This window comes from Patagioenas fasciata, chromosome W (genome assembly GCF_037038585.1).
Source record: "Patagioenas fasciata isolate bPatFas1 chromosome W, bPatFas1.hap1, whole genome shotgun sequence".
Lineage (NCBI taxonomy): Eukaryota > Metazoa > Chordata > Aves > Columbiformes > Columbidae > Patagioenas > Patagioenas fasciata.
In genome coordinates, this window is record NC_092559.1 from 988,554 (window position 1) to 1,009,982 (window position 21,429).

A 21,429-nucleotide genomic window follows, 5' to 3' on the forward strand; every position below is an offset into this window, starting at 1 on the left:
TCTACAGTTGATTTCTAGTAGGTTTCTTCCCTTGTCAGTTGATACTCTCTGCCCAGAAACGTATGGATTGTCTTACGACAGCAAGTGTCCGGTAAATAGAAACTGTTTGCTAAGGGCTGTCAGAGTACACTTTAAATGCAAATACATCTAGGGCACTTTTAATGTAATTTTCATATAGATGAAGTCATTTTAAAATAGGCTTAAATTAAAGCGCTGTTCTCCCAAGATTACAAGTTTAGCAGGAAATGTCCTTTAGTTTCATTAGCTCTTTTTCTTCTGTTTAGTTTGATTTCCCTTGCAGCAGCTGCGCATGGTTTGCAATCAGGACAGTAGCTGTTATTCCCCGCACTGGGTATCATCTGGGACGGGATGAGCTGGATTTGCGCAGGTTGGCTTTGGGCTTTTGTTTGCTTTTTTGGGTTTTTACCTCCAGTTGCACATTCCCCGCTAATCCTTCTGTTTCCAAGAAGCATAAATATTGGGAACGACCCAGTTGTGTGGTGGCTGGGGAGGCCCAGAACCAGCTGCGCTGTGGTCTGCAGCAAATCTGGTTTAGAGAGCAGCGCAGTGTAGACAGGAACAGCTCCAGCAGATGCGCTCCCCGTTCAAAGGGAACGAGCCCATCACTGCACTGATTTCCTGCTCCTAAGTGGAAAATAAAGTTTGCATTTTTGTAACGCTTGATTTTTTGTCACAGGGCAGAGCTCCTGCTGCAGGAGTGGGGGCTCAAAGCACAACTGCACGCCAGTGGGAACAAATACCAGCTTTGTTTTTAATGGTGATGGTTTGTCAGCCCGGCCCGCGGGGTTCCCTGTTCGTGGCGCCTGTGCCCTTTCCAGCTCCACGCTGGGCTCTCCTGGCTCAACTATTCAGGTGCCAGGACCCTGGTTTTTATGGACATTCCTGGATTAGACGAAGGGTGCCTGGATTAAGTTTTTAATGCGCTATTTCAGCACCTAAACTTATTACCTCATTTTGAAAATGCTCATCTTCCTGCTTCTTCCCCTGATTTCTGCTGGAGGTGTTGGGTTTTTCTATATTTACATTTCAAGTTGTGTAGTTAAATTACCGGCGTCAAGTTGAAGAACACATTTTTTGGCGTTCTTTTCTTTTCGGATCAGGGCAGATAGCTTTCCGTGAGGGTACGTATCGTGCTGAAGGTGCTGTTGTCTCCATGGTGCTCCGAGGTCCTGGGCTGGCTTATTCCATGCGCTAATCTCCTTACCGCGGAGGAGCCGAGCGTACCCTGGTTGCTCCTTGCTGCCCGTGGAGCGCGGTGCCCTCCCCAGATTGCTGTGATGTATCGCAGCGCCGCCGCCAGCTCTTGATGAGATCACGAACGCTGTGGGACTGGGGAGCAAATTATTAAATGCTGCTTCATGCCATTATTCAGCTTATTTTAGCAATTTGTGAGAGGGGTGCTTCTTGTAAGTCCAACTCCTCATATATTATTTCTGTTAATTAAGAGTTAAATCTGAGCCATCCATAAGCTGCAGGAAAAAAGGAGGAAAGAATGAGGAGCTGCTGGGCACTCCCAGAATCATTTGGGTCGGACAAGACCTTTGGGATGATGGAGTCCAACCATAGCCCAGCCCATGTCCCCAAGAGCCTCATGGTCACCCTCCAGGGATGGGGGCTCAACGCGCTCTTTGCTCACATTTCTCTTGGTGTTTCTGCCTTCCCAGAAAGATTTGGGATCCTTGTGCAGGGAGTTCGTACCGAGGACACAAACCTTAGGAATGAGTGACCCAGCTTTGATTATTAAAGCAAAGAGTTTCTTAATATTTAATGGCAAAAATTTTCTGGTGCAAAAAAAACCATTGGAAAATGTATTTATTTAGAAGCTCGAAGAAGAGTTCTCCCAGAAAGGGGACAAAAGAGTGTTAAAATAAGAAGGTGACCTTCGATGGGCATCCGAGTGTCTCAGCAGAGAAGCCTGGGGTGCCGTGCAGTGAATCATTGAGGTCATTGTCATTTGTAAGAGAAGACAAGCCCGCCATTGTCTCCTGGTTGGCCGTCCCATCACAAGTGGCTTGGCCATAGGTCGCTTCTCATCCAGGTTTCCACCATCGCCTTTGGTGACTCATTTGAAACCGAAATGTCCATTTGCCTCGAACCGAGACCTTCATAATGTGTTACGCATGAGAGCTTAAGCAGATCTACCCTTACATATTTTTAGGTCATGGTGTAGAACATACGCACTTTGCCTGGAACAAGTGTGGTTAATTATAACTCTGCAGTGCTCTAGGTTCTTGGGTTCAAGTGAAAATGAAGCACTTAATATAGACTATATATGAATATACAGTAAATTAATGAGATAACCACAGTTTATAAACCATGTTCATTTTGTAACTCAAGGAGTCCTGAGAAACAGACGCTTTCCTACTAAACTTCATCTCCTCTCATGTTAAAGTAAATAAAAGAGCCATTTTCCTCAGGAAACCCTTTTCCCACAGCACTCCCTGCCCGCAACTATCCAAACCCAGAACAGAATCAACCTGATAAGCAGGAAGGGACAATATAACTAGAACATAGACTTTTCCTCACTGTCCGCTTGTATTTGCAGCAGATCTGCTAGAAGCGGGTTAAACGCTGGAGTTGGGCAGATGGAGTGGATGTGTGAAAGTCACGTGAAGTCCAGGCACAGCCTCCGTGCCGTGTGTGTGCTGGAGAAGAGCTTGTGTAACGCCCTGGAGACAATGCGGGGTCTGTGAGCTCACCCGCGCCGCACAGCGCGATCCTTTGTTAGCAATATCGACGTGGAGAACAGTTTAGACTTGTTGACGCTCTTGGTGTTTTACGGCAAATGCTCTCGAGTGGCGACCGTCCGTGGGTGTTTGTACAGACCTTGGAAATTCGGGCAGAAGGTAAAATGACCGTCTGATTCAAAGGAATTTTCCAATTATTTGTGGCTTTAACAGCAACCATTGAAGTGCATTGCATAGATCTGGCAGCTGGTCTGAAAAACACCTAAAGCTCTGCATCTAATCTCTTGAGCAAACCAGTAGGAAATTGTTTCCCAAAGAAGCAATAGGAATTCCCCATTTTGAACCCGTGCTTTCTCCACACGGCTCTCGGGGAAAGGCCGATGGACTCGTGGTTGGTCTGGTGATTGCGGGTTGACATGGTATGGGTTCTCCCGCCCCGGGGGCTGAACCGTGTCCCTCCTCATCAGTCCCCGTCTTGTCTCCCACCTCTCTCACCGTCTCCCACCTCTCTCACCATCTCCCACCTCTCTCATCGTCTCCCATCTCTCTCATTGTCTCCCACCTCTCTCATCATCTCCCACCATCTCCCATGTCTCCCACCTCTCTCATCATCTCCCACCTCTCTCACCATCTCCCATGTCTCCCATCCCTTTCTTATCTCCTGTCTCAGGTCCCAATTTCCATCCCTGGTGCCCGTGGCCGGTCCCAGTCTGTGCTGTCGGCCCCATCCCCATCTCCTGGCTCCTTCACCGCTCGCTCACCTTCACCTGCCCTTCTTCCACAGCACCTCCCTCTCCAGTGCCTTCTTACCATATGACATTTAGAGCAAAATCTTCAAACACATTGCATCAGTGGGTGTGCATTTAAATACGCCAGCCCTTCAGCTGACCGGCTCGTTCTTCCCTTGATCTGCTGCTCTTTTATCCTTCTTCTGGATTTTGTCCTTTTTCGTTGAGCTCGCTTTTTATTTCGTTCTTAAAAAACATAGTTCTTAAGCAACATGAAATTCTTTTGAAAAAGCAAAGAGCAGGAAAGGTGTCAGTGCCCAGAGCAGGTGTGTTGAGCTCGGTCTGTGCGAGCAGGATCTGCTGGACCGTTCCTAAGGTGCCTTGGAGCTCCCAGGGAAACTGCAGTGCCCGAGTTCCTGGTTCTTGTGCTTGTCTGAGTGTGATAATCACAATCAGAGCCCAGGATTGTCCCCATCCTTCACTCTTTGGACCCAATGGGAGATCCAGTGAGAGATGCTGACCATGGGTTAGTGTGGCGTGTGTGCAAAAAGTCTGTTTCACATAGAGATCTCGGTCCTTTTCCTTCTCGTTTGAAGATATTTTGGCTGTTAAATCCCATAGAAACTTACCTTCCTTGGTTAATAAACTATTTATTCTTTTTTCCTTGAAGATAAAATTCAAATCTGAAAATGTCATCAATTAAGTATTTTTATGCTCCTCTATGTTAAAATATTTTCCAAGTTTGTTACATTATTTTGGAATTATAGTAATGCAGTTCTACTTCAGAGCCACAAAGACAAATCATTACATCAATAAATATTATTTTGCAGTCGTGCACACGAAATGACTATTCTTCAAGAATTATTGGCTTGATATGTAGCTTATGCGGATCCTTTAAAAGGATCTGGCCTAGCACTGTGTTAACAAGAAATAAAAGGCCCCTGGTTGTGTATTTCTTGCTGTGAAGCGGGCAGAGAAAGGGCACATTTCCCGGTCCGGGCTGCTTGCTCAGCACCACCATGACTACGTTTGTTCAGTGCCGTGATGCCCATTGCGCCGCTTCTCCCAACGCTGCCGTGTTCAACGTGAGGGAACACAAACACCAGAGGTGACGCTTTAGTCCCAATTCAGATCAAATGGAAAACTCCCGCAGAAGAATTTCACCCGTCTTTCCATAGCGAGGAGGTTTACCTGATGAAAACAATATATATATATATATATATATATATATATGTGTGTGTGTGTGTGTGTGTGTGTGTATGCCTCTCTATTGACTTCCATGAGCGTCCATGCCGGTTTGGCCAGGGCTTGGGAGTGTGCTCTGGGTTTTGTGCGAAGCTTGGGGGAGGATTTTCTCATCAAACTGCTCAAAATGCTGCTCAGAACGATGCTGAGAACCAGAAGCTTTTTTAAATAATTACTTTTTATTTACCCAACTGTCTTTCTAGGAGCAAAATGCCAGCAATACCCATGTTACCATTTACCAGAGCGAAGCATGAGAGTATAATTTCCTAGCATGTGATTTTAGGATTTCATGTATGTGCCCGTATTCATTATTGGAGGTGGTGGGAGCTTCAAGCAAAATTATATTCCAGAGTCATCCAGTTTATCGCCCTGTGTTATTGCAACAGCCTTGGATGATTTCCCAAGTATTTGGATGACTCTGGCAAAGAGGATTCTGGTATTGGTTTGCTGGGTGGTGGGGTTTTGTGTGTGTGTGTGTTTGTGGTGGTTTTTGTTCTGTTTTCCGGGTTTGTGTGTTTTTCCAGAGAAAAACAACCAACCAACAGCCTAATTTTGGAATTGTCAGGTGTGTTTGGGAGCACCTCAAGTGGTCGAATGGAGCTTCCCCAAAGGGACTTCAGGGCGCTGTGCATTACGACCAAGGTCACGGCACCTTACATGGCACCTCCAGATTCTGCATCAAAGCCCCTTGAATAAAGCAGGAGCTGAGCTGAGGGTCACACAGCCAGAACTACCGCCTGTATTTCCCCAGGTCATGAACAGAGATCGTATGAGCTGAGTCCAGCCAAACTCAGGCTGCAGACTGAACATCTTTTCTAGATTCAGTTGCATATGCTTTGCTCAGGTCTTTTGCTTCAAGTGCTCAGTGCTGTTTGACTCCATTTAAACACCAGTTTTAGTTGTAGGCGGAACGTCCGAGGTGCTGAGCGAGGCTTTAGTCACGCTGTTCGAATCCCGCCGCATTGATCGCGCGCGAGTCGTATTCTGCAAAACTGACCGCATCTGTCCGTGATGATTCGCTTCTTGCCATGTCGCGGTCTAATGCCCGTGATTAAGTGAGGTTCATTTACGGGAGCCAGATTCTGGAGAAAATTACAGACGTGTTGGTGTTTGTGCACTCTGGGATAAATCCAGGCTCTGAGAATAAGTCACTGGAGAATTTTGCCTTGACTTCGGTGTCATTAGGGTTTCGCTGGCCTAATTACCTAAGTGGCAGTACTTACAGGGTACATAATAAATTTCCGGAATTAGGTTTAGGAGCTTACAAAGCTTCTGGCACGATCTGTCATGCTAAATTATTAGTAAACTGGGCGAGATGAAGTAGGCAGCAATTAGTGCGGGTCCTTCCCCCCGGGTTGGAGTGGGGCTGGTCGGAGGGGACAGGGGTCGGTGGCTTTTGGCGGTCGGTGGCTCGCTGGTCACGCCACGAGGAGCCGCGTGAACCCGATGAGAAGAGACAGGAGCCCATCTGCTCAGCACCGCAGCTTCCGCCGAGCAAACACACGCGTGCGATGAAACGGGAGCTTTTATTCGCTCTTTGCAACTCTTGATGTCTGAGAGCATTTTTCATCTCGCTCAGCTCTCCATTTCCCAGCTGAAGATGGTGGGGTTGCTCGAAAACGCGGCTTTTCCCCCAGCTTCGTGTTCCCTGCTTTAGACCGAGTTCCTTCTTTTTGTCTGGAGCTGAGATAAAGAATTAGTAGTTTAAAACAATAACTACATGTTCCACTGTGATCGAGGAATTAGATAATCTGGCATGTTTGCTTAAGGGGTCTGTATCTTGGGGCTTTTATAGGGCAGTATTAAAGCCCTGAGCCTTCTTATTATGCCAATACCCAGAAGATTGCTTTAATGAGAAGTAAAGGGCCTTTTTCCAATTACGAGGGAATAACCGTATTAAGTTCCTGTGTTATGTCAACCTGCTTTGATTTGATTACTGCGAAAGAAATGGATTTATCTGTCAGTGTTACTTAATTAAGCCTTCTCATTGATGTTTTGCAGAGTAATATAGTGTAGTTTGCACATTTAAGTCTCAATACAAAGAAAATTGGTGGAAAGCTAAGACGCGACCCCCGAAGATAAGGCACAAGAGCCATCGCTTGGCCTTTTCTGATCGGAGTCTGGAACTTTTTGCTCTGGTGGAAGAACATGGGCATTATGTGGGAGTTTTCAGCCAAATTGGAGGCGGGTAGGAATTTGGGAGTGTAGGCGAGTCTTAGAGAGTTGCTCGGTGAGGTTAGACTGCTATCTCCACCCACTGTGGGATACTTGGCTATGCAGAATGGTGTTGGGTACCGTACATGTCTGTCTTCCCCAAGGCGGCCCCAAAAGCCGAGTCCATCCCGCTGGGCCGTGCTTCCCTCTCCTAGGCTGGGCTTTCGCCCCACTTAGTCTTGGCTCGTCCTCGGGCTCTGTGTCCAAGAGCAGGCTCTGAAGTCTATTGTAGGTGATGCATTAGAGGGCCCAAGACCATGCCCTGCGTTCTTAACGTATAAATCCTGATGCCCAGAACAGCGGCTGCAAAGCTTGCTTGGCGCGGAAATCCCGTGTGGCCACAGGCAGGACGAGGGGCCTTGACGGCAGCTATTGCTTCGGATTAGCTGGCTCTTCTTCAAGAAAGACGTACATTAATAACTGTTATATACATTAGTAACTGAAGGTTGTTATACACAGGTGCAGTGTGGAACCTGGGATGCTGGAGGGTGGGACGGTGCCCATCACAGCCAGGGGGTAATAGCCGCTGGTTTTTAGCAGGCAGTGGATGGGGGCTCTGCACAGTTAATTGCCTGTTACATAACACAAATGATTTTTAAAAATATACCTAATTAACCTAATAGAATGCTTGATCTGATCTGTCAGGTAAATGATACACATTTTCTTTCTTTTTTCTGGAGCTTAATTAAATATTTACCTAAGAGTGCCTTGTGCTATTAACACGTTCATCTGTTATTGAGATAACAGGAATTGCAATCGGGGCAAAGTATTAAACTGTACAAATGTGTGGGGTTTATTGTTTTGTGTTTGTGTGGTTTATGCTGTTTTAATATATTTTGGAAGTCAACCAGACCTGGTCCCAGTACCGTATATCCCAGAGCCGATGCCCGTGTCGGATTCTGGGCCGCGTGGAGCCCCCGCTGACCCCAAATGTATGTTTCTCCAGTTAAATTAAAGCTCGTGTTTGTGCATGGCAAAAGCGAGCAATATTCCTATTTCATTAGGATGCCAGTGGGTACACAGGAGTAAGGTGGAAAATCGCACTGAAATGTGCAATAAAGCTGTTACAGATCAATGTCAATCACATTTCCTGAGATGTAAAATACTCTAAGCAAGAATAGGTAATGGATTTAAGCAGTCCGGCCCAGTCCACCGCTGTACTAAAGGATGTGCTTAATGTTGAGCGTGAGTGATCTCGTTTATTTGAATGAACAGCAGAGCAAACTGTGATTTCAGTGGGATTATTCACAGCTCCCGTTAAACCCGGTGCAGAATGGCTTTACAACCTGATTTGGGGAGGAAAATGTGGTGTTGCGGTCTAGCGATGCGGGGGAAAATGGGTAAAACCACCCAGAACGGGTAAAACCACCCAACAGCTGCCAAGAGTTTTCTGTCAAATGAGAGAGGAAGGGACAGAAATCTCTGCTTAGCTTTAGGAATGGGCTTTTCTCTCGCCTGAGGTGCTGGTAGGTGCTCCCGAGCTGTTCTGGAGCCAAAGCCTGGAGGAGGCGATGTGGGGAGCATTGATTTCCCCCAGACATGCCTCATGGTGCCGGGGTTTGCTTTTCCTGTTGACAACAGATGGATTTGTGCTGGAGATCCAGGTGGGCCCATACGTGGTCCAGAGCATCCCGTTGTGAAGCGCTGAGACACGGACCGCACGTGGTCCAGAGCATCCCGTTGTGAAACGCTGAGACACGGAGCATCCGTGGTCCAGAGCATCCCGTTGTGAAGCGCTGAGACACGGAGCATCCGTGGTCCAGAGCATCCCGTTGTGAAGCGCTGAGACACGGAGCGTCCGTGGTCCAGAGCATCCCGTTGTGAAGCGCTGAGACACGGAGCGTCCGTGGTCCAGAGCATCCCATTGTGAAGCACTGAGACACGGAGCGTCCGTGGTCCAGAGCATCCCGTTGTGAAGCGCTGAGACACGGAGCGTCCGTGGTCCAGAGCATCCCGTTGTGAAGCGCTGAGACACGGAGCGTCCGTGGTCCAGAGCATCCCGTTGTGAAGCGCTGAGACACGGCGCTGCTGGAGCCACTTTGCTGCTCAGCCCTCAGGATCCTGAGGGTCCGGTTCATTTCTGCTGTGAATTTAAATGAGTTAATTTAAGCGGTGGGTCAGAAGCCACTACCATCGTAGTAGCCCTGTGCCTGATTCTTAATTAAAGGCAACAGGAGATTAATTTGAAACATTAATTTAAAAGTGCCTATACAAAAGGAAAGAATTATTGCAATAAAGCCTAAAGAACTTTTTTGTCCCTAGATGTAGAAGACAGAACTAGCTCAGGGTCCTGGGGGAATACAGGACATCCTAGTCCATCCAGGGTAAGTATATCTAATCTTTTTCCCCAAACCAGACTTCCTGCATATGTAAATTTCCAATCTTAAATATGAGTTTTACACCTGATTGCATAGAAAAACGGGCATGCAAAGTTAGCCGTAGTCTGGCTTTAAAATTGCCTTTTTTTTTTTCATTCCTGAACGTTCAAACTTGATCCTGTGATTGAATTTGGCACCTGCTCCACTACCTCGAACAGGTGGTGAGAATATTAATTAACCGTTTTTTCTTGCTGGGCTGTACAAGGCACCCGCACCCCTGAGAGAGCGGGTGCCGCAGGGTGCTCTGCCCGCTCTTCCCTTCCCGCAGTTGGGTTTGCGGGGGTTTGGGGATCGCGGGTGTCAGCAGAGCCGAGGAGAGGCTGTGGGCAGCTCCACGGCCACCCCACGGGCCAAGAATTGGGCAGTGAAGCTGGAGAAGGGACCACCAGGGCTGTCCCCCCACACCTCTGCCCCCACGTGCGGTGGGGTCCCGCAGGGGACGCAGGCACGGAGCTGCTCTGGCGCAGTGACGCGCGGCGCTTGCCGGGCTCGGCGAGACAGCTGGACTCAGTCATTTCGATTGCGGCTCTCAGTGATTCTCCACATTCTTTGGACACCTCCGGGCTGGGATGCCGGTTACTTCGGTGGGGATGAGATGCTATTTCCAGCAGAGCAGCTGTGCCGTGTGGCCCGAACCGCTGCCGAGCAGCTCAGTGGGGGCTGCCCTGGCCCTGTCCTCTCAGCCCCCCCTGCAGCCCGGCTCCCTGGCCACAGCATCCCGGCTCCCACACCAGAGCATCCCAGGTCCCACACCAGAGCACCCCAGGTCCCACACCAGAGCACCCCAGCTCCCACACCGGGAGCATCCCGGCTCCCACACCATAGCATCCCAGGTCCCACACCAGAGCATCCCCATTCCCACACCAGAGCATCCCGGCTCCCACACTGGGAGCATCCCGGCTCCCACACCAGAGCATCCCGGCTCCCACGCTGGAGCATCCCGGCTCCCACGCTGGAGCATCCCGATTCCCACACCAGAGCATCCCAGGTCATTGGTCAGAGCATCTCAGCTCCCACACCAGAGCATCCCCATTCCCACACCAGAGCATCCCAGCTCCCACACCAGAGCATCCTGGGTCCCGCACCGGAGCATCCCAATTCCCACACAGGAGCATCCTGGCTCCTCAGCCAGAGCATTCCAGGTCCGTGTTCAGAGCATCCCGGCTCCTACACCGGAGCATCCCGGCTCTCTGGCCAGAGCATCCCAGGTCCCACACCGGAGCATCCCAGCTCCCACACTGGAGCATCCCAGCTCCTCAGCCAGAGCATTCCAGGTCCCTGACCAGAACATCCCAGCTTCCATACCAGAGCATCCTGGGTCCCACACCAGAGCATCCGATTCCCACACCAGAGCATCCCGGCTCCCCGGCTGGAGCATCCCAGCCCTGCCCCTCCCCGGCTGGGCCCGCCTTGTGCTTCAGCACCACGATGATTACTTGTGTTTACTTCCTGCAAACGCATGAAGAACACTTACGCTGGGCAAAAAGTGCCTTCGCTCTTACTTCTGCCCTTATTTAACCAGTTTGTTTAAATTGCTCTTTAATTGTTTTCTAATTAACGTGAAGGAGCAGGGCTGGCGAGCGGCGCCGTGCCCTGGAGCGAATGCGGAGGAGAAGCGTGGTTCCCTGTTCATCCTGCCCCGTCCTTCCCCTCGGGGGCTGCAACGGGGGTCAGCGCAGGGGATCCCCCCCCTGCACCTTTTCTTATTCCGTGCTGCTTAGCATCCATTACGTCATTACCGCCCGCATCTGTCGCCTGCATTTTTATCCCTTTTTTTTAACTTGACACTTGTATTGCTTCCGAGGGAAAAACGTTTTGAAAAAGTCAATTCGAAATTTGCACACACGATTATTTATGCATGCAAAAACTTGAATGTGAGCGCACAATTAAGTTTTGAGATATAAAGAAAGGAACACGAGCCCGGGAAGAATTCTGCGGTTTCAATCAGGCCCGTGCATTGACTTGCAGAGCTGTTCTGCAGACAGCCTGACCTCTCCTTCCCATGCTATTTCCATGTCGGCAGAATTAGTTGCTCCTGAGCTCTTCCAAACCGAAGAAACAAAACGTTGCAGAACTGCTGCCTTGGCCAATAGTTGTAGTTTAATTTCTAATTGATTTTTTAATAGGCCAGTGCGTGCATGTAGCAAATTTCTACATTAAAATAGCAAAACATTAGAAGAAGTATTTCTTCGCTCTTCTTGCACGTTGAGGGCAGGAAGACTTTGATGCTAAGAGCTTGATGCTGGATGGTACAGCACGAAATTGAGGCGCCTCATGCCAGTCACCCATTCGGGATTATCCACACAGCAAAGCAAAGTCAGTACTAATGAAATAACCATTGGAAACGGCTTTAAAAACGCTCCGGAACACGTCGCTCCAGCAGAATCAATAGGCAGCGATATCTCTGATAGCCCACTTCACACCGGAAAGGGAAGCAGGGACCTGTAGGTTGCGCGAAATGCCTTTTCAACTTGTAAAATTGTGTTTTTTTCCCAATTTGTCAACAGAACTATGGAGATGGGACTCACTATGATCATATGGCCAGCAGAGACCTTGGGTCGCACGACAATCTCTCTCCTCCCTTTGTCAATTCCAGAATACAAAGTAAGAAATCGCATTTCCTAACGTGGCCGCGTTGTCAAAAGGGGAATAAGTGAACCAGAAAGAGAATTCCGAGGGCTTAAACCCCTGGTGCGCGTTTTGGGGCTGATTGTGCTCGGCCTAAGGGTGGGAAGGTGGCTTTTTAAACACGGCGGCAGCGCGCCGAGAGGCTGTAATTATTTGTAAGTGAATGATAGCTACTTTCTTTAATTACGCTTGATGAATGAGTTTGGTTAAAGTAAATAGATGATGTAAAAATATTAGTAATGTTTATGCTCGGCCAAGATCACACCCTTCTTCTGCCGTTGTCAATGAACTAACCGAACGCTGCGCTGTAAAGGGTTGAACGCGCGCCAAGGGAAACACGGGGCTGAACTGCGATGTATCATTCTTCAGCTCTTATATACGTCCCTGAAATACGCCTCGTCTTCTCATATTGGGAAATATTTGCGAGTTGTTCAACATACGGGGCAGTGTTGGAGCTTGTAGTCGTTTGTATGTGTTCACGTACGAAACATGGTTACAGCAGTTTTAGAGGGGCTGACATAAGCCAAAAAAAGCATGCGAGTTTCAACACTCCCTTCTTAAGTCACGCCATGGGGTCTGGGGAGCCTGCGGAACCCTCAGTGCCGCCTGTGCGGGACCCTCAGTGCCGCCTGTGCGGGACCCTCTGCCACCTGTGCGGAACCCTCTGTGCCGCCTGTGCGGAACCCTCTGTGCCGCCTGTGCAGAACCCTCTGCCACCTGTGCGGAACCCTCTGTGCCGCCTGTGCGGAACCCTCTGCCACCTGTGCAGGACCCTCGGTGCTGCCTGTGCGGAACCCTCTGTCGCCTGTGCGGAACCCTCTGCCGCCTGTGCAGGACCCTTTGCCACCTGTGCGGAACCCTCAGTGCCGCCTGTGCGGGACCCTCAGTGCCGCCTGTGCAGGACCCTCTGTGCCGCCTGTGCGGAACCCTCTGTGCCGCCTGTGCGGAACCCTCTACCGCCTGTGCGGTACCCTCTGTGTCACCTGTGCGGAACCCTCTGCCGCCTGTGCGGGACCCTCTGTGCTGCCTGTGTGGAACCCTCTGCCGCCTGTGCGGGATCCTCTGCGCCGCCTGTGCGGAACCCTCTGCCGCCTGTGCGGAACCCTCTGCCGCCTGTGCGGAACCCTTTGCACCGCCTGTGCGGGACCCTTTGCACCGCCTGTGCGGGACCCTCTGTGCCACCTGTGCGGAACCCTCTGCCGCCTGTGTGGAACCCTCTGCCGCCTGTGCGGGCCCCTCTGTGCCGCCTGTGCGGAACCCTCTGCCGCCTGTGCGGAACCCTCTGTGCCGCCTGTGCGGAACCCTCTGCCGCCTGTGCGGGACCCTCTGCGCCTGGGGTTGCACACACATCTCCTTCCCCACTCCTGGTATTTTTGCCAGCCTTAGTGAAAATACTGGTTTCTCTTGCTTTCAGAAATCCTGCCCTATAAAAGCGCATTCGGAGGCGCCCAGGTAAAGGGTTGAGCTGGGTCATACCCTGATGAGGGGCCCTGCAAGCGCCGATGTTTGCGGGAGGTCCCGGTGGTTCTGGCCACCGTCCCCCAGACGGAGCTCCTCAAATGGCCTGGAATTTTGGGGGTTTTTAAAGGAGGTTTGGCAATTTCAACCGGCAGTATGGGCAACAATGTCCCTACGCAGACCAGCGCGTGTGCCAGCGTACGTGAGCGACTAACAGCTTGTGCCGAGTGTACACGGGCAGCGCCGCATGGGCAGGGACCGGCTCACCCCGCACCGCTCGCGGCTGTGCTGGCGATTGTAGGAGCAACGTGAGTGTGGTGGTGATGAAGGCTGCCCAGCACCGTTCGCTCAGACTCGAGCTGTGTGGTGGTGATGAAGGCTGCCCAGCACCGTTCGCTCAGACTCGAGCTGTGTGGTGGTGATGAAGGCTGCCGAGCACCGTTCGCTCAGACTCGAGCTGTGTGGTGGTGATGAAGGCTGCCCAGCACCGTTCGCTCAGACTCGAGCTGTGTGGTGGTGATGAAGGCTGCCGAGCACCGTTCGCTCAGACTCGAGCTGTGTGGTGGTGATGAAGGCTGCCCAGCACCGTTCGCTCAGACTCGAGCTGTGTGGTGGTGATGAAGGCTGCCGAGCACCGTTCGCTCAGACTCGAGCTGTGTGGTGGTGATGAAGGCTGCCGAGCACCGTTCACTCAGGCTCGAGCTGTGTGGTGGTGATGAAGGCTGCCGAGCACCGTTCGCTCAGACACAGAGCACCAGCTCCCCCGTCCCGCTCCCCACGTGTGGTCTGGTGTCCCTGCTCCTGCCGGCTTGTCCAGCCTCCCGGGGAAGGTCCCCGTAAACTGCTGTTACACACCTGCACGTCGCACTGTAGTTTCCTTTCCATGCTCCTTTTTCTCTCGGCAACAGCCAAAGAGCTGCTTGACAATCCTCCAGCTTGAGCTGGTGTTGTACTGGTGTTGTACTGGTGTACTGGAACGTGCCCGGCGATGCAATGTGCATGGGCTGGTAGCCACGCCAGGCACGGCGCATCCATCATCGCTCCCCATCGCCTCTCCCGTTGCCGGCTGCCCTCTTAGGGAATGTTCCTCATCCTTCTTGGGATCTCTTGCTAGGGTTTTATCCTTTACAACGTGCGGTAACTCGCTGCTAACCCTCCTGGAGCTTAATGGAGCATTTCTCTGCAAGGATTAGAGCGAGGTTGCGGGCGCTGCTGGAGAAAGCTGCTGGCTTATGTGGTGACCTTTGAATCTCATCTGGGTTAGCGCTTGATATTTTGATTTGGTTACTGTGGTCATATTGTGACAGCTGCTCGTTCATTGTAATTCAGTTCCTCTCCTCGCTTTGCCTACCAGGAATATTTAGGTTTGTGTCGCTTCAAAGTGCCCTGACCCCCCCCGAATTGAACGCGGCGCACAGGGTGAAGCTGTGAACGCCTTGGTCACCGTCCCAGCAGAGGGGACGACGGGGGACAAAACCTGCGCTGCCTTCACAAAGCCGATTAACCCAGTTTGTTGGATGCGGTAAAAATGAGAATAGAAAAGATTCAAAGCACTTATTTTATGGCACGGTTTGCGTACTCCTGCCCTCCCCACGTGATATTTCTGGTGTTCAAAGCGGTGATTTTATAGATGTTGCTGGAAAAGTTTCTACAATACTGGAGGGTGTTGTTGACTTTGTGCCATCGTGACCCTCTCAGAGGGTGCAGGGTTGCTGAGTGTCCGTGTCTCGGTGGCTGTGGCAGCGGGTCGGTGATTTAGTGCTCGTGTAAGTGTTCCCCTCGGCTCTCTTCCCTTCGGAGAATCCCCAGTCCTGATTTCCCCCAGCGCTGTTATTCCCAAGAAGGTGCTGTTTGCTTGCTGTGCCTTCGGTTCATCTCTCCGAAGAACACACGCTGGATATTTTGCAGGGATATTGTAAGATGGGATGAATTCCTGCCTGGAAAGCACCCCGAGTTCCTTGGATACTCCCGCACGTGCCAATTGGTAACGTTATTTTAAATGCTACGATAGCCCTTGTCTCCGCACGAATGTTGCTGTGGCTTTTAATCCACAGAGCTTTGATTCCGTTACTGTTGTTACAAGCAGAGCTGGAATTTTTGCAGATTAGTGAAGTTTACCCAACACAGCATTATAAGGGCTTGCTTTCAATCGCTAAACCATAAACATTTGGGCTGAAATTTTCCATGCTGTGGATCTGACTCAGCCTGATTATTATTTTTTTAACCTTCTGCAGAAATGATTTCAACATTTCCTGAAATGAGATTACATTTCATCCTGGCACGTTTTTGACTTTTCTCAGTTGGCGTCTGGCGCATAGGAGCCTGAATTCCCTTTCGCCACCTCTGTTGTGTCAGGTGGCCGCGGGTCCCGTTGCGCAGCTGGAGGAGCGAAGGTACCTGAGCAACCACGAGGGAAACGTCGGAGAGCGGCCAGCGGTTTTGGGTTGGAAATCTGAACCGCGAAAGCCTTCCATGGCCTCTCGGTTTGGTGACACCCAGAGCCGCGGTTGCGATGGGGATACGGGTGACGGGGACGCCCGCTCGGTCGCCCCTTCCCGTGGGTGTCTGTTTCTCTATGAGCGCTTCCCAAACCTCCTCCGGGCAGTGTATTAGTCTTAAAGGGTGTTAATTGGATGAGCCTGGTGAGTATATAGAAAACAAAGACACGACTATTATATGTGGCAAAAGGAGTCCTGTGCGACACACAGAAAGAAACAGGGCAGTTCTGTTAAATAGCAGCCGAAAGTGAGCTTTGAGGGATCTTTTCTGGAAGAATCTGTGCTGTAGCATTACCTAAGACGAGGTTTAACACCACAAAATCTGACTGTAGCGACTAAAAAGGTCCAGAAAGGCCTTCAGAAAGCAGAGGGCCGGGAATGCCAGGCTCCGCTCGTGGCTGCAGCCTCGGGCAGCTGCACCGCACGGCACCCGCGGCCACGGCCGGGAGCCCCCGCCAGCCCATCTCATTCCTCCCGCCCTGCAAGCGCCCAAGGGCAGATCTGGGCCGGGCTTTGCAGCCTCAGTCCAGGAAAAGTCACCTCTTGAGTAGTTTTACCGAATCTGGATTGGTTCACCAACCCAAATAACTCATTTTCAGCGGGTCTGAACGTTAAAACGGCACTTGGCTGGGAAATAAGTGCCCCCTGGAAGGTTGTGAGGGCAAGCGCCGAGTTAAAACACAGCGACTCGTTTGAGACAGGTCTATTCTGTGCTTTCATGGACGCGTATCCGCGTTGTGCGTCAGCGGAGGCTCCGCGTCCCTCCCCTGGCCCGGAACAGCGGGATTTCTTCCAGCCTTTTTCTCTGCATTACTCTGAGCGGCTTCTGCACAACAAAGTGCTTCTGGATAACCCCGAGCGGCAGTTTCCCCGTGCCGGGTGCCAAGGCTGAGACCCGCGCAGCTCAGGTGTGGCGCTTGAGCTTGCTGAGATAACCACAGCGGGATTTGCGGTCAGCGGGGGCCATGAAACATGCTCAAAAATGCTTTGTACAAGACACCGGCTCCCGGCTTCTCTGCTGCTTTTCTCGTCCCCCTTGCCTAGGAACAGAATCAGCAGGAAAAATCAGCACCGAGCAGCATTTTGTAGATGTAGGTAGGAATGAAGAGTTAACACGTTTTGCAGCAAGTCAGTTCTGAGCTGCAGCATCCAGCCCCAGCCTCCGGACAGCCCTGGACAGCAGGAATTACAAGGACATTTCCATTTAGTTGGGGAACAAGCAGCAGATGTATAAATAGAAACCGTAGACTGGCAATTAACGTCTGCAGAGCCAGCAAAGAATTGAAATATTATTTTGTACTACATAGTTTTCGGTGAAGTTTACATTCCGCTGCGTTTTGTTCTTAAACAAGTCCAAGCATTTTTAATAAGTTATTTTGCGCGCCGGTCGTGCTCTTCGTAGCGTGGCACGGACTAAAGCCGTGTGAAACCCCGGTGTTTGATGTGTATTTGCGGTACAGATTGTCAGTTTGCACAATATCGCCTGAAGTCGCCGTTTGTGCAGCCGGAGGAGCGGCCTTGCTAATAATAATAACCCCGAATCCTGGCGGTCCCCTCCAAAGCGCATTCCCCAGCAAAGCGAAGGGCGCCGAGCTGCGCTAATTACTCGGGGGCCCTGGTTTTGTCTGCTCGAGCCGCCGCATTTTTCTGCTTCACAGGCGTGTAATGCAGAAAGGGCTCGCGAAGCGACATCCGGACGGCGCTTTAATGGTTAATGAGCTTCTGCCCTTTGCCGAGATGAACTTGGGCTGGCTTTCAGATAAACATTTGCTGCTCTTGCTCCAGCTGAGCTGATATTGGTGGCGGAGGGAATTGGAGCTCACACCTGTTTGAGCATTAAGAGAAACCTATAAATGACTTCCTTAAAATATTCATAGAGAGGAAAAAATTCGATTTCTAGAGAATCTCACCCCAGCGGGAAAACCATTCCTAGGCTTTTTTATTTTCTCCTGAAAAAACCCCGCCGAAAAGCCCTTGGTTTGTGAATTAGTGGCGATCCCTGTGCTGTCGCGGGGCAGCGAGCAGACAGCTCAGGTAGGCGGCTGGGGAGCGCTGGGTTTGCCTTGCAGCTGGGACGCGGACACGTGGGAAAATCCGGGAGACAAAACCAATTTGTTGAATTACTGGGTCATTTACATAGCTGCTCCGGTCATGGTCCGTTAAACAGGCAAAAACAATGGGTTTGTTCTGCTCTCTAGTTAAGGCACAGAGTGTGTAAAACAATGCGGGGTTAGCGGGATAATTGATAATCGGTTGGAGCCCGTTCCTACCTTCAGTCTGAACTGCACAGTGTGCGGAGATACTGGGTCGAATGAGGCATTAGGTAAAGAAGATGAACTTATTTTGTTGGGTCTCAGTGTGTTCTCCTACCAAAAAATAGATAAAGCTGCAGCCGTCATGGCTCGGAGGTGGCCGAGCCTTAGTCCCAGCCTTAGTCCCAGCTTAGCCACAGTGCCCTCGGCTTTGCTGCAGTGGGTGCTTGTGGTGCTTTTCTCTGCGCCTAAGGATGCATCCAGGAGACAAAACGATCATTGCCTTCTATGGGAAGAATGGGGAGTCTTGGAGGAAAAAGAAGTGTTTCCCTGTGTAGTTAAAGGTTTAATTCTGTCTCTGGAGAGCTCTCGGGACAGCTCCGGCCCAGCCGCTGCGTGTAGCACATTCGGTCAGATGCACGGAATATACCAAATCAAATATAAACCAGTCCCGATGAACATGATAAAAAGGGTATGACAGGAGGGCACAGTCGTTCTCCCCAGCATCATGCCAGTAGATACATCTCGCCATATGGGCTGAATTAAGGACAGCACCAGTTCTCACACTGTACGGGGCTGATGGGATCCCGCGGCCGCGCTTTGATCCTCGTACCACGTGAAATAAAAAGATATGGAGCATGCATTTAACAGGAACCATCGGTACTTTAATTCCGTTCTATTTCTTTTTAACTAAAATCAGAGCGCTCCGATCGCTTCTCTGCCCGCAAACCTTTCCTACGTGATTGTGAGCGTATCCAAGAGTTGTACAAAGGGCGCAGAAGGAGAAGCGATGCAGGGGGATATTCTGGGAAGCAAACATGCTGACTAAATGTGATAAAGAGAAATTAGGCCAACAATCAAATATTAAAAAGAGCGACATTGTCTGTGTGTGTATATATATATATATGTGTGTGAATTATTTGGAAAAAGCAGTTTGGATTAATTCTTGGATGAGGAAGCTATGTAAACAGATCAGCAAGAACTGAGTTACAAGCATTTTTAATGTGTTGTTTAAATACCTTTTAATTATGATATCTATATCCAAATGTCCGTATCCTTTCTGCTATTTCTATTTTCATTTTTACATGGCACCAGAACTGAAGATGCCCGATTCTGGCTCACGTTGCCAGCAGATTTGCTCTTTCCAAATGCATCTTCTAGGAGGATGTGTTTTTCCTTCCTACATTTTAACTTAACTCTCGGAAGGCAAGAATTGAACGTGGAAAACATCACGGTCAGAGAACGTGTGGAGCAAGCTTTGGCGTAAAATATAATAATCGGAAAGCAAAGAGAGAGAAAGGACCAATTGTACATGAGGTTAAGATAAATAATCATGGAAGATTATTGCAATGCATAGAGAAGAGGAGGTCAGTAAAGTAGATTTTAGGACTTCTTAGAGATGGAAAGGGTAATTTATTGACAGATGATGTAGACACTGCTAAAAAATAAATGGGTTTTTCGCCTCAGTGTTCACAAAAGAGGATGGGGAACAGATGCCAGAATCGGATATAAATTTCCCAGGAGAGAGTCAAGAAATATTGAAGGAAATAGGGATTATTCCAGAATGGGTGTTCACACAGTGGGTGAGAACATCAGTAGACGGATTAAACTCGGTGGAGGAGCCATCACAGAATTCTTAAACACGAGAAAGGAATATTTCACGTTTGTGGGGAAGACACAACAAAGCGAGCAGGTCCTCCCGTTGCTCCGCAGGGAGAACCGCGGGGCGCGCGGTGCCACGCGCCCGGTGTCCCTGTCCCGCAAGGACCGAGCAACGCGTTCTCTGCAACACTCTGCTTGGAGTGTGTTAGGATAGTTTGAAGTAACCAGAATGTATGTTGCCATCTTCACAAGATGTACCGTTGTGTGTGGACAGGATTTGGCCCATCCATAGGGAGGAGCTCAGCTGGGTCAGGAGAACGTGTTCCTGGAGGGCACCGTCACAGGTGCACAAGCCTGACCTGGAGCGCTTGCACCCGGTTTCTGTGGGATGCTCCGTCCTGCCTGCTCAAGGCAAACCGTGGGGGCCTTGGAGTTCTGCTGGCATGAACACACTCTTCACCGGATGGGAGGGCTGATGTGGCCTGGTCCCATGGTGGCATTTGAAGGCAGATGCTTCAGGTCCCACACCTGCAGTGTTTCGGTGTTCATGGTGTGTAGGAGTGGGTGGGACAATGGGATGTGTGCCTGTGTTTTGCTGTTGCATTCACCCTCGGGTTCAAGTTCACACTGGGCCACTCTGGACATCGGTCTGCAAAGCACTGATATCCAAAGCTCTGATGCTTTTCTGAGCTCCCTCATGATCTAGAAGAATCCTGCTCCTGCTGGCACCATCTGCAGTGGATGAACTTGGGCGAGCTTCGCACTTCCATGGACTGAACTTCACGTTCAGTGTACCAACAGAGTTCCGTCTTAGTTGTCCTGCCAACCTTGTCCTTGAGCTTCACACTTCCATGGGCTGAACTTCATGTTCAGTGTAACGATGGAGTTCCATTTAAGTCGTCCTGCCAGCCTTGTCCTTGAGCTTCACACTTTGATGGACTGAACTTAACGTTCAATGTACCGACGGAGTTCCGTCTTGGTCGTCCTGCCAGCCTTGTCCTTGAGTCTCATGTTTCTTCAGAGGTGTTTTTGCTTTCACAAATTTGATATCAGAGGTTCTCATGCCTCTTTTCGGGCCGGATTCATTAGTGTCTTGTGCTCGTTAGGTCTGGGTGCCGTCGCAGGAATGATGTCCCAGCGAATGGCGGTAGCGCTGAAGCTGGGGGTAAAACAAGGTGCTTCATTTCCACTGAACATGAAAACGGAGGGAGGCAATGGCATCCCTGGTGGCATCCGAGGTGACGAGGGCTGATACGTGGGAAATGGGAGTGTGATTGGTAGCCTGATGGATCATGAAGCTTCCAAGTCAATTTAGCTGGACCTTCCTGGTAAGGATCTTCTTGCAGCTTCTGCTGGAAAAGTGAAATGTCTGGTGTAATTCGGATAATACTTTGCTTGGTTATCATGATGAGAATACGTTGGGGCTTCAGCAGCCTTCTATTCCAGCGCCAGCCTCTGGAATTACGTCTCTTGGGACGCAAGGGGTTGCAGAGGAATCTCTGAGTGGGTGATTAATTCTCTCATAATCCCTGTTTTGGGGATGGGAGCACCCAGACCTAACCAGAGTCTGAGCTTATCGCCTGCAGCCCTCGGCTCAGCCGTGTTGGAGTTCCTAGAGCTCCACGCCACCCTCCTGACGCATCCTTATGGCTCGCTTGGGTCCATGCCCCAAATCCACTCCACGTCGTCCTTGTTTTCCACTGATGGAGGCTGCAGGA

The 21,429-nt window shown here is 50.3% G+C and overlaps 1 protein-coding gene across 17 annotated transcripts in view; it reads left to right on the plus strand.

Moving 5' to 3' along the window:
• Positions 1–21,429, plus strand: part of LOC136114621 (transcription factor 4) — a 173,996-nt gene that overhangs the window by 43,503 nt on the left and 109,064 nt on the right. For 15 of the 17 annotated variants that reach the window (XM_065860020.2, XM_065860024.2, XM_065860021.2 and 12 more), the window contains 2 exons: positions 9,158–9,219; positions 11,781–11,877. The exons of the other annotated variants lie outside the window; for them this stretch is intronic. In XM_065860020.2, coding sequence (XP_065716092.1) covers positions 9,158–9,219; positions 11,781–11,877 — 159 coding nt within the window. The remainder of the gene's footprint in view (positions 1–9,157; positions 9,220–11,780; positions 11,878–21,429) is intronic. 17 annotated transcript variants of the gene reach the window in all.